The following is a 12,666-nucleotide window of genomic DNA, read 5'->3' as shown; positions in this document are numbered from 1 at the left end:
AGCACCTGACTGCTTTTGCATTTAATGCCATTTGCTATGTAGAGTCCCGACAAAGCAAGATCAGCAGTATGTTCCGTGGGGTGTGATGCACAGTGGTGTGTAACATTCGCTATTGCGGTTTCAAGAATGGGGAGCTTTCCCAAAGGTGGAATGGTCAATTGACTAGCTTTAAAAAATATGTCAGCATCACTCCTTCCACCAGTGCTGACACATCTTTAGAATGTTATTTCTTCAAGCAGTTAACAATTTGTTTCTGCCGTTATTTCATTTCCCTGCTTGACACTGTTAAAAGTAATTACTTTTGCCTTGGCTGGTGTGGCCAGTTGGTTGGGCATCCTCCTGTTCACTGAAAGGTTGCTGGTTCAATTCCTGGTCAGGGCACATGCCCGGGTTGCAGGCTTGATCCCCTGTAGGGGCCATGCAGGAAGCAGCCAATCGATGTTTCTCTCTCTCCCTTCTTTTCTCTTTAAAAAAATCAATAAAAATCTCCAAGAAAAGTAATTACTTTTAAATTACCCTCTGAAAGTTGAAGGACGGTATAGCTTCATTACGAGAGTTATCTAACATCACAGGTGTGTTTCAAATATAAAACCAACTATTTTCAAGTAAGCTTAGATGTTTTCTCTAGACAAACTGCTTCATTTTATAGAAAATAAATTAAATTCCAGAAAGATTAAATAATTTGCTCCGAGCCCACAATTATACAGGTAGAATACCATTATTAATTGTTCGTCCTGTTACAACAAAGCTGATAATTATAACAAATGGAGAAGACTACCAGGATTTCCAGGAGACCTTTTCCTAATACCTACTTTATTACCCACAAATGTTCCTTCAAATATTCATTTGAATATGAATAAAAAGAACTTTTTTTAAAAAAATCAGGAGGCAGATCACACTTGTAATTATCCACTGTGAAATAAGCTGTACGCACCGGTTGCTGTCCCGACTCGGTGAGGCTGCACCACCCCTCACTCACCCTGGCGCTCAGGGCGCCTTCTCAACAGCCAGTGCAGCAGGTCCCACCGTGCCTGTGAACGGGGACGTGGTGCAGACACCCTCTCCCGAAAGCATTAGCATCCGCCGCACATGCTTCCAGTGGTGGCAGAATGGGATGAGTCTATGCCAAGGTTGACTGAGAGCACACATTGGTCAAGGATTCTTCTAAAAACCTGTGTAACATGTGAATGATTTGATTCTCGTGGGATGGTTTGCTGCGTTTCTAGAAGAGCATGGCATGATTTGCCTCGGTAGCTCCTACGTTGTCTGCCTCACAACCTGCAATCCTGCCCACGCTCAGATCAGTCCCGAGCATAGGGCCCCCAGCAGCAGCACGCCGACCCGCCCTGGAATGCGTTTGCGCAGGCCTCCCCACAGCCGCTGCAGGCCGCCATAGTGGATGTGTGTCGCATGGTGTGTGGTCTCTGATATGCCTTATAACTCTTCTGTTCTCATCTCCTGTTTTTCCTTTCTATTTCAATTACTTTGAGCAGCATCAAGAAAAAATTACCAATCCACCAAAATGCGTAAGTCCCCCTGTGAAGCCATGAAATGCTTGCTCTACATGACGCCATTTCATGCTTCTACACCCTAAACTCTGACCATTTTCTCCTCTGGGAAAAATGTCAAGTTTAGGTGTCGATAGCTCTCCTTACTGACTAATCACTACAACCTGAATTGGAAGAGATAACAAAACCTAAGCGAGTGGAGTGTGCAGTCTGTTTTTAGAAAGAGCTTTAAAAAAAAAAAAAAAAAGTGCCAAGCCCACCTTGCAAGGCCTGTGCACACGCACTGACGTTCGTTTTGTTCACGCTCCTTTGACCTGCCCCTCACGCAGATGTCTCCTGGCGCCCTTGCCCCCTCTGACTGCGCTGCCCTCTGCCCACAGGCTGGCCCACCCCGAAGGAAGCCTGCCGGACCTGGCCCTGCTGAACCCTCCCGCCAGCCTGGAGAAGCCCGAGGGCACGCTGGTGGCCGAGCCTGGGGAGGAGACACCAGAGGGGCTCTCTGAAAAAGTGGAGAAGGGCGAGCTTGGGAAAGACAGCGAGGATGAGGAAGATGAAGATGAAGATGAAGAGGAGGAGACATCAGGTGATCCATCTGCTGCCCGGCGCCGCTCAGAAAGTGCTGGCAGACAGGCCGGGGAACGAAGCACTCACTTGACCAAACAGATATGTATTTGGCGCGTTCAGTGAAACAGAAATCAGGGTGTGGTATTTGGGCGGCTGTAGTTTAATTTCTGTTCCATTTGCTCGAATGATTTCCTTACGATTCTGACTTAGAAGAAGAGAGCGGATGGCTGGTTATCAGCTTCTGCCCCGCAGTGTGACCCGGCAGGAGACCGGAGGGGCCTGGCTCTCGCCCGCATGCAGGCGGCAGCCTCAGCCAGGACGCCCCCCAGATCAGAGTCAGGCAGCTGTGCGGAATTCCCGAAAGCTCTAGACGTGTCCTTCTCAAACACATCCTCGAAGAAATGATTTTGAGGCTTTTCCAGGAAACTGATCATTAAGAATATATTTCTAATCCTGCCCTAATGTTTCAGGACACAGGAGCTGGAGGGGAAAATGAACGGTTGGATAATTATCATTCCAGGTCAACTCCTAGAGACGTTTATTCTTGTCATTGTTATTTAGATTTTTCCCTCCTTTATTCTGTAGGCTCTTCTTTCCTGTTTTTCTTCATAGACTTGAAACAGTGTTTTAATAGGGCCTGCTGAGAATATATGACCTTGGCGGCCGTGAGGCACTGTCTGACAGAGTCTGCAAGGTGGCAAGCTTAATTTGTTCAGTAGTTCCCAGAAAGCATGGGAGGAACCAGAAAACAGAGCCTTTGGGGTGATGTTCTGGGGCTGCAGCATGTGTCTTTGTTGTGCTCTGTGCTTTCTAAAAGTAGACAATAAGAAAGCACAAGGCGGGAGATCCCTCCCCAAATCAAACTGCCCCCGAACCTGGTTCCCTTCCCCTACTCATCTCAGAAGATCCTCGGAGAGGCCCAGAAGCGTGCTCTCCATATGTGAGCAGCGTGTGCTCCTCGGTATGAAGGGGGAACCCGGCCCTGTGGGACCAAGGAGTTGGGAAGGATTTTGTGATTCTGCTTTAACAAAGGTGGCAGCTTTACTAATAGGGTCTCACCAAAAATTGGACTGCACCTGTCCTCTCACTCCCTCAGTGCAGCAAAGAAGCATTTTTTTCACAATAACCAAAACCTCGCTTAAACTTTCAGAACCAAACACAGTGTTTTAATCACTCAGGAGACACTTGGCTCTCGTCATCTGCCAGGGCTTGTGAGCTTTTGTCCATGGATGTGGTGACGTGTTGATTCCACAAAACAGTCCCGTTTTTATCTGTCATCCACGTGAACCAGAACAGTCCTCCTAGACAGAAGCATCACTCCAGCCAGCAAACATGACTCCCGAGCACAAGGGAGAAAGCAGAAAATGACTAATTTGATTAAAAGTTATGATTAAAATGAGTCTGACCACATTTTGTGAACTGAGACTGGCTCATTCTGATGCCAAGTGTTGATCGTCAGTGGTGAGAGCAGCTCTTCTTGCCTCTGGCAGCACAGCGTGCCGTCTGGCTTGAGCTTTACCTGCTCTCTAGTCAGGTCCTGGCAAGGAGCATGGCACTTACAGAAGCACGGCTTTGGCAAGAAAAATGTCATTTAGGCGGAGCTCGTGTTACTTAATATTCCCAGGAAATGAGGGAATTATAGCTCAGCTTTAAGAGTAAATAAGGTCAAAATCATTCTTCTCACTAATTTAAGTAAAAGGGAGATAGAAGTAACCTTGTCCCGCTGAGTCTCAGTATACGAGTATACACTACCCTAGGCATCATCGCCATGTGGGACTCTTAGACCACCCTGGCTCCAGGATTTGGTAGTCTTAGAATTCACCCACTACTATTATTTTGCTTTTTCTTATTCCAAACTGAAAGTTACAAGATATGTTTTAAACAATAATGCTAAAAACCAAACAAACAACAAAACCTTTCTATGCTCTCGGGTGAATTACTGTTTTGCAGATTTAAGAAACAAATGGCATCTGGTGATTGACCGCCTCACTGTGCTCTTCCTGAAATTCCTGGAGTATTTTCACAAGCTGCAGGTGTTCGTGTGGTGGATTTTGGAGTTGCACATCATCAAAATCGTGTCGTCATACATCATCTGGGTTTCTGTGAAAGAGGCAAGTGAGCATTTGTTGTATCACCAGGCCAGACAGAACCACAGCGGGTCATTATTTGTCTTTTCCAACTGTCCATGATATTTTGGAAATGTAATTCCAATACATTAGAACATCAAGGCTCTAAGATAGGCACAGACACTTTATTTTACAGAAAAACGAAGGACAGTTGTCCTGAGAAGAAGGGAAAATAAGAGGAGAGAAAGAGGCCCCTGGCTTAGTTCCAAGTGGCTTGGTCACAGCACAAAGATTACTTATTTTCATCTAGTCTCTAGTTGAAGTGAGAGCAAGCTGATTTTCTGTACTGCAAGTGAGAATCTATCTCCCTAAATTCTCTTTGAGAAAAAAAAACAATAGTTTATGTTACCAAAAAGTAAACTTGGGTTCCAAATTTAATAAAATCTTTAGTAGAGCTCACCTTGTTTATTATTGGATTTTTTGAGACAAGACATAGTCTTTCAATGTTATAATTGCACTTCTGTTTTCTCATCTGTAAAGAGGAGAGATTCAGCCAACAGTATTTGATGTTTACTGTGGAGAGATTAGCTTTCTTCCAGTTTATTCAACCAACAATTTTCACATACTTCTAATTTCCCTGAACTATTTTATAGTGACAATGCAAAGACTCTTTGCTCTCTGAAAATTATAACTTTAAAAAAGTTACATAATAATATAATATTATAACTACAGTTCTATAAACCTAAAATGTTTCACAAATAGGTAACTAAGGGACAGACCTTAATTCGAGTTCCCCAGTCTAAGTTAGAACTTTTCCCCATTTCATACAAACCATCTGAAATGGATAAGTGATCATTGCCAGGCAGGAACAAAAACAGCAATCACTCTCCCTATGAGATTTGTGGCTAAAAATGACATAAGCTCCATTGTTAAGTAATCAATTCTATACATTAATTAGAACTACAATCTAGCCTACTATGTATATTAATTGAGAACAAAAGATTTTTAGCATTAGAACTGAATTGGTGAATTGACTAATTTAAGCAGAATTTGAGAGTCAGAATATTAAAAAGCAATGTAAAAGGAAAAGAGACGGCATTGGCTAAAAATGAGCAAAGGCCATTTCTGAATTATCCAACTCTGATACATCGATGACTCTTGATGGCATGAGAAATTGTGTTGCAGAGGTGTGGAGGCACACTAAACAATTTAATGATGGGAGTGGGCATTAAACAAGAGAAAAACTAGTGTGACTAGGACTCAGAAAATCCATGATCTGAAATCCATTCTAGAGAGTTCAGAAAGAAAGTGGCTAAAATGATACCACTTTCTTAACAAATCCTAAACAAAAGGCAGACATATATTTTTAAATCATCCTTAATGAGTCTAAAGAATGTCTTGTTAACAAACTATCGAACAATAAAAGATCATGATCTATTCACTCTGTTACCCCATTAGTAAAACATTCCTTCTCTGTGATTCACACACTGTGTGGACTTCCACAGTTTTTATTCTTCATTCCATTTCTCTCACCTGTAACTTTAAAATACATTGGAAGCTCATGAGTCAGAGAAATTCTGCTCCTACCATGGTCTAATATCTGCCAGAATCCTATTGGTGTAAAATGGTTTAATCCCCAAGTGTAACTCTTAGTTTCATATGATGTCATTCTGCCCCTGGATGCAAAACACTGTCATTACTAGGCCACGGAAAGTCCCGCAGTTATCTTAAAGAGAAGGAAAATCAAAATTGTCTATCCACAGAAAAGATTCACACTCTGATGTCTTACCCAGGGAGAAGTGTCTCCTCTTTCTAGCTGCTCTTTTCTTTCTCACACATTCTTCCCCTCACCGACTCCACCCCAGTGAACTAACTTCTGTTAGAAACCTCCTGGGCCGGACCATAGACTGGTGGTGGTGGGAGGCGAGCAGGATTGAGGTTGGGGGAATTTGACTTGTACTCTCATAGGATGGCCTCACACTCTGGGTTGGATCCGTTAAACCTACCCTTTCCCTCATGGAGGCTCCTCTGCCCTGGTTTCCCGGCATCCTGTCCCCGGTGCCCTTTCTGTTGGAGACCTGTCCCCCTCCCAGGCAATCCCCTTGAGCAGTACTCCCTGTCTCTGCTCCACTGTCCGAGTTTGTTCTTCTGGGCTATTACAGTGCACGTGAGCTGCTCTCATTTTTTCGAGTCTAACCCCACTGATGCACCTCCATTCTTCAGTTACATGTATCTAAATAAAATGCTGACTTTTCCTTAAGGTTTCCTTGTGCAGAGCCTTTCAGTGGCTCACTATTTTCTGTACAAGGGGTTCATGGGCCATAGCATGATTTTAAAAGGGTCCATCAAAATGTGGCTCCTAGCTGCATCTCCAGCTTCATAGTGCTGCAGTTCACTACTCTCAGCTCCAGAACTCCCAGCTGTTTGTGGTCACCTCCTCCCATCACGCTCCTTTATGCTTTCCTGCCTTTGCTTACACACCCTTTACCTGGGATGCAGTTCTCACCTTTCTTGGCCTGGCTAGCTTTATGCACCCTTCAAAGCTCAGCTCAGCATCATCTTTTCCAGGAAATGCTTCCTGAAGCTCCAGATTGGGCCAAGAACCCTTTCGAGTATTCTCACAGGGGCCCGTTTGCATCTATAGTTGATTACTGCTGCGTTACATTGACATCATCTGGTTATATATCTGTCTGCCATACAAGACATACATCTTAGCACCTAGGGCAATGCCTTGCACATGCTCAGAACTCCATCAACTTCTGCTGAACTGAGCTGAACTGAATAAATGAAATTGCCATGTTTTGTGGATGTTATGCCATGTTACGTATTTTTGTCCCCATTTCTGATTTTACGTTTTCAGGTGTCTGTGTTCAACTATGTATTTTTGATTTCTTGGGCTTTTGCTCTGCCATACGCCAAGCTGCGCCGTCTGGCTTCAAGTGTCTGCACTGTCTGGACGTGTGTGATCATCGTCTGCAAAATGTTGTACCAGCTGCAAAGCATTAAGCCTGAGAGTTTTTCTGTTAACTGTTCCTTGGTGAGCCTCAAAGACGGGGGAATCTTTCTGACTGGACTTTAGGGAAGTGAGGTGGATATTGGGGGAACCCACATCCCCAGGCACAGTCTGTCTGGCCTTTAAGTCCCCTCAGCAGGTTGGATGTATTCTGGCCTAGAATGCTGGGCCCGAGTCTCTATTCCTGGTGAGATTTCCCCTTGGAAATGGGTCTTTTCCTCCCATTTCCCTCATGTTCTTATGCTCAAAACTGAAGGAGAACAGCTTGAACTCTTCTAACCTGGGGAGCCATTTTTTTACTCTCCTTTCTCTTCTTTTCAGCCAAATGAAAATCAAACGGATATCCCCCTCCACCAGTTGAACAAGTCTGTACTCTACAACGCTCCTGTCGATCCGACAGAGTGGGTCGGCCTGAGGAAGTCCTCACCTTTGCTCGTCTACCTGAGGGTAAAGGCTTCGCTGCGCTGAGTTGGTGCCTCTGCAGTTATTTTCTATAATTTTCCCCCTCAAAACCCCTAATGCCACAGCTGATAGGAACCTCATCTTATGTGGCATTTAGAATCACCTTCGACACAGATGACTAAATATTAAAATGAGTATCGTATTGTGCTGAAAAGGAATTTGTCAAGTAGTTTGTGATTAATTGAATAAAGCGTGACAGATATAGTCATTCGAACATGCTAGAACCACCAAAGGATTGACGGAGAATGATAATGTCAGGCATTAAAAGATGTCCAAAATCTATTAATTAAGTTTTAAAAAACTTTAGAACACCGTACATAGTATAATCTCTTTTAGATACACAGAAAACAAGGAGTAAAATACAGCAAATGGTCAGAATGATTATTTCTGAAAAGTAGGTGTAGCATTACAAGAATTTTTGCTATCTAAATTCTGTTTCTCTTCGGTTTTTAATAAATGGTGTACATTACATTTAGAGGAAATCAAATAACAAGCATATTTTTGAAAAAGGAACTTCTCCAGCGGTAGTAAGAAACAAAATAAAGTAATATAATTCAGATTTTTCACATTTTACTTTGCTGAATAATCTGAGGAATCTTAGTAATATTATGCTGGCAAGGTACTTAAAAATGAAACATTTATATTCAACACCTGGAATTTTAAAATGTGCCAGGCATCCCATTTCTCTTTGCCTCTGGCAGATATCATGTGGCAGACCATAAGGCAGGTATCATTGGTAACGTTTATAAAGGATATCGGCCATATCTGCTGTGTTATAAGGTACAAATGATGTCTACCATAAGGAGCTATTATATGGGTAAAACAAAATTATATTTGAAAAGAGTGATTAGAATAGTATTTGGCACATATGGTTCCATAAATGTGAACTGTATCATTATTATTATTATCACTATTATTATTGTTACTATTTTATCATGCTTCCCAGTCTCTAGCCAGACTTCAGAAGTGTTCAAAAATTTCCCCTCTACTGCTTATCCCACGCCTCCAGCTTAGCCTGTTTCCCAGCCTGTCCTTGCAGAACACTGCAGAAGTGTTTTGCACTTCTAGTTGCCAGTAAGGTTGGACCACCCTCCCAAGGTAACTGGACACTGCTTCCTGGTACAGGTGTGTACTTTTTCAGGAACAGGCTTTTGTCTAGAGAGTCTAGATTGTATTATCATGTAAATTAGCCTGCATAATAGAGATAACTTCACCTTGTTACCAGAAAACTGGGAAAATGAACATTGAATTCAAGACTATATTTTATATGGCCCTGGCCAGCATGGCTCAGCAGTTGAGCATCAACCTGTAATCCAGGAGATTGGGATTCAGTTCCCAGTCAGGACACATGCCTGGGTTTTGGGTTCAGTCTCCAGTAAGGCGCATGCAGGAGGCAACAGCTGATAGATGTTTCTCTCTCACATCCCTGTTTTTCTCTCTCCCTCTCCCTCTCCCTCTCTCTAAAAAGAATCAACAAAAAGACTTTGTTTTATAGAGGTAGGATTTTATATAGCATTGTACTATTAGACATCAAGAATGGAATAAAATGATTTACTATGAGAACTGCTTAAAATTACCAAGTCATAAAGCTTTCAGCTTCACACAGCATGTTTTCTTGCTTTGTAGAATAATCTGCTGATGCTGGCCATTCTGGCCTTTGAGGTTACAGTGTACCGCCATCAGGAATACTATCGGGGGCGAAACAACCTCACAGCCCCTGTATCTAAAACCATCTTTCATGACATAACAAGACTCCATCTAGATGATGGACTTATCAATTGTGCCAAATATTTCATAAATTACTTCTTCTACAAGTTTGGTCTGGAGGTGAGTTTTCTTGCTGATATGTTTTCTTTCTACTTTCTGTGAAAATCCCAATAGCTGCTTTTGGCCAGTGGCCACTGGAGTTTCATCAAGCATCTCCAGGCCATGATTACTGATCCTCAGATCAGCAGGGGAGTCTACCAAAGGGCTTATCTGGCCTGGTTGTGTTTTCCAAGATCAAGTGCCAGTGGCCCCCTTGCAACAGTGAATTCAGCCTCTCTGGATCTCCGTAGTCTTACAGATACATGGATACCTATCACTTGTCATTTTAACTGGTTCCCGGTAGACAGAAAATGTTATAATTTTTTTTTCTGTTTGCTGAAAATGTGACCGTTAGCCAAGATGAAGGTTTTGGCTGTTTTGACCTGAAATGGGTATGGTAGTGCCTGTTCCTTAACAGAATGAATTTGAAACAGTGATTTTTATGAAGAGATCATAGCTGTAGTTCTCTTCACAGTTTGAAGTGGTTCTTGTTAATAGTAATGTAGTCAGTTTTTCTCTCGGAAATAATTTGTACAGTAGCTCTTGTCTTCACACTTAAAGACACGCAAAATAACAAGACGTGGCGAACACCTGCAGAGAAACCTACCTCAGGAAGGCAGGTTCCTTCCCCTGCAAAGGGCTGACAGCTGACACCACTTCCCTTCCCTGTAAACCCAATATTTTGCCTCTTTTCATCCTTACACAGACCTGTTTCCTAATGTCGGTTAACGTGATCGGTCAGCGAATGGATTTCTATGCCATGATTCACGCCTGCTGGCTGATCGCTGTCTTATACCGACGCAGAAGAAAAGCCATCGCGGAGATCTGGCCCAAGTACTGCTGCTTCCTGGCGTGCATCATCACCTTCCAGTACCTCATCTGCATCGGCATCCCGCCTGCACCCTGCAAGGGTGCGTGTGCCCCCCCACACGCCTGCTCTTCCCACCCACCTTCACGTCGGGCACGCTGGGCACAGGGCAGCAAAGAAGCATACTGACGTTGCTCCCCCGCCTCCTTCCCTGCAGATTACCCGTGGAGATTCAAGGGTTCCAGCTTCAACGACAACATCATAAAGTGGCTGTACTTCCCAGACTTCATCGTGCGGCCCAACCCTGTGTTTCTCGTCTGTAAGTGTTGCAGCCTTGGGGCCACAGAGCTCTGGTATTTGGTTTTATATTTGCCAATCCATCTTCATGCGTTATGCATTAGTGCCTTCGCTTCTTCCACCGCACTTTATAATCATGTAAAAAGCTTGTCTCGATGCATTAATATCACAGGTCATTAATGGCTTCTACTTGCCCTATTACATTTGCAAAATTAATAAATAAACATTGAAATGCCATATTCACTTTCAGAATTTCACCTCCCAACACACACACACCCTGCTCCCCCACACACACCCTTGCATACCCATCTTCTAGAAGGTAGGCTGGAGAGGGAGGCCTTGTTTTGTGAAGCGGTTTTTCCTGGCTGCCACACAGACCAGATCTGAAGGTAAGACTGTGTTAGCCAGGAAGATGCTGCCCAAATTGCCCATGCTCCTGAGCTGGGTCCCAGCCCCAAGCCCTTTCAAGGGCAGACTGATAATGCAAAGGTCAAGGTTATCCTCTCCCACCTAAGACAATAGGGAGTGCAGGGTGCTGTGGAAAACCAAAGAGCGATTTCGCTGCCTGAACACTTTCAGATTTAATTTAAAGAACAACAAAGCAGCTTGGGCTGGAGGCTGCCAGCCCAGCTGGAGTGAGGGCCTGTTCTGGGCTGTTGGCCACAAGGATAGCTCCGTCAGACTTCTCCTCTCTCACCGATTGGCCCACCTGCTGTCACCAAGCCTTCACTGTAGTGTGTGCTCTGGGAAGAGTCTTCGATCACAAATGCAAAGGGGAGTGGAGATGATAAAGAAAATCAGAAATGTCTGCTTCTACCACATATAAAAATATAAAGATGGGGAAAAATACTCAAATGGCCACCTCAAAACTTTGGTGGGAGATAAATGTAAATAAAGAGTCTCAAAAGCCAATAACTGTCACCTGATACTTTTACTCACCAACATGCAGACAGATCCAGGGGCTCTCCCACTTCGAGCTCCTGGAACGTCTGTGGTCCCTCTTGCAAACCCCATGGTGGGGACAGTGGGATTTGGCCCCAGTGTTGGAATCCAGGAAGAATTTTGGGAACACAACTCCTTTAGGAGTTAAGGAGCAGCTCATGCTGCCTGGGGACCGCTTCCTACCTGTAAACCCGGGTTTCACTATCTTACCTGTCCTGCCAGATGACTTCATGCTGCTGCTGTGTGCCTCCTTGCAACGGCAGATTTTCGAGGATGAAAATAAGGCTGCAGTGCGCATCATGGCGGGGGACAACGTCGAGATTTGCATGAACCTCGATGCGGCCTCCTTCAGCCAACATAACCCCGTGCCGGACTTCATCCACTGCAGGTAACCGCAGCTGCACGGTTTCAAGGCCACCTCGGTGTGTGCCTTTCACTCCCAGTATATACCCTACTTCCCGTTCTCTCTCTGCCATTCTCAGGACACTGACAGGTGAGTGTACAAATAAAGCTAATGAACGTGAGATGGGGGTTCAGTAGTCTAGAAACTAAGCCCCTGAATTACAGAATTATAATGCTTCTGCCAGCATTCACCACACTTTTTTGCCTCAGTTTTTGTCCTTTCATTTGTACACAGACTGTCATGTGCGCATAATACTGCTTCCTGGCTCTCTAGCAGACGTCCCTCCTCCTCACCCCTGGTCCCCCTCCTCACCCTATGTCCCCCCTATTCAGTGCACACCGAGGACGACTGGTCACCACAGCTGCCCGGGGCTGGCACTCTCTGGAGCACTGTCTCCTCCACAGCCCTGCGCGGGCTCCCTCTGCAGCACCGTTACTGCCCTCCTCAGTCTGGTGACAGCTGATCTTCCACGGAGTTTTTATTTAAACCAGACTGAATTTCTCACCGTGAATTTCCTCTGCATTTTTCCCCCTCACTTTCTGTCTCTGTGTGTCTTTCAGTCAGAAGCGGGTCTCATGAGGGCAGAAGCGGGTCTCATTGTTTTCTTACTCTTTTCTGCTACCCTGTGTCTTTTGATCGGGACATTAAGTCAATTTACGTTTAATGTGATTATTGATAATTATGTAGGTATTGCCATTTTATTATTCATATTTATGTTCCTTTCTTCCCTTTCTTCTTCTTAAAGAAGTTCCTTTAATATTTCTTGTAATAGTGGTTTGGTGGTGATGAACTCCTTT

General features: G+C 44.2%; 1 protein-coding gene across 3 annotated transcripts in view; it reads left to right on the top strand.

The window, feature by feature from the left end:
* The window catches only part of PIEZO2 (piezo type mechanosensitive ion channel component 2), a 324,709-nt gene that overhangs the window by 245,777 nt on the left and 66,266 nt on the right, over positions 1-12,666 (top strand). For all 3 annotated transcript variants that reach the window (XM_081148248.1, XM_081148247.1, XM_081148246.1), the window contains exons 18-25: positions 1,889-2,091; positions 4,023-4,183; positions 6,999-7,175; positions 7,473-7,598; positions 9,240-9,440; positions 10,126-10,330; positions 10,445-10,546; positions 11,689-11,854. In XM_081148248.1, the coding sequence (XP_081004374.1) occupies positions 1,889-2,091; positions 4,023-4,183; positions 6,999-7,175; positions 7,473-7,598; positions 9,240-9,440; positions 10,126-10,330; positions 10,445-10,546; positions 11,689-11,854 (1,341 nt within the window). The remainder of the gene's footprint in view (positions 1-1,888; positions 2,092-4,022; positions 4,184-6,998; positions 7,176-7,472; positions 7,599-9,239; positions 9,441-10,125; positions 10,331-10,444; positions 10,547-11,688; positions 11,855-12,666) is intronic.

Source organism: Miniopterus schreibersii (genome assembly GCF_964146895.1).
Source record: "Miniopterus schreibersii genome assembly, chromosome: 10".
Taxonomy (NCBI): Eukaryota; Metazoa; Chordata; class Mammalia; order Chiroptera; family Miniopteridae; genus Miniopterus; species Miniopterus schreibersii.
Note: the sequence above shows the minus strand (reverse complement) of the source record. Positions and strands in the feature narration are given on the sequence as shown.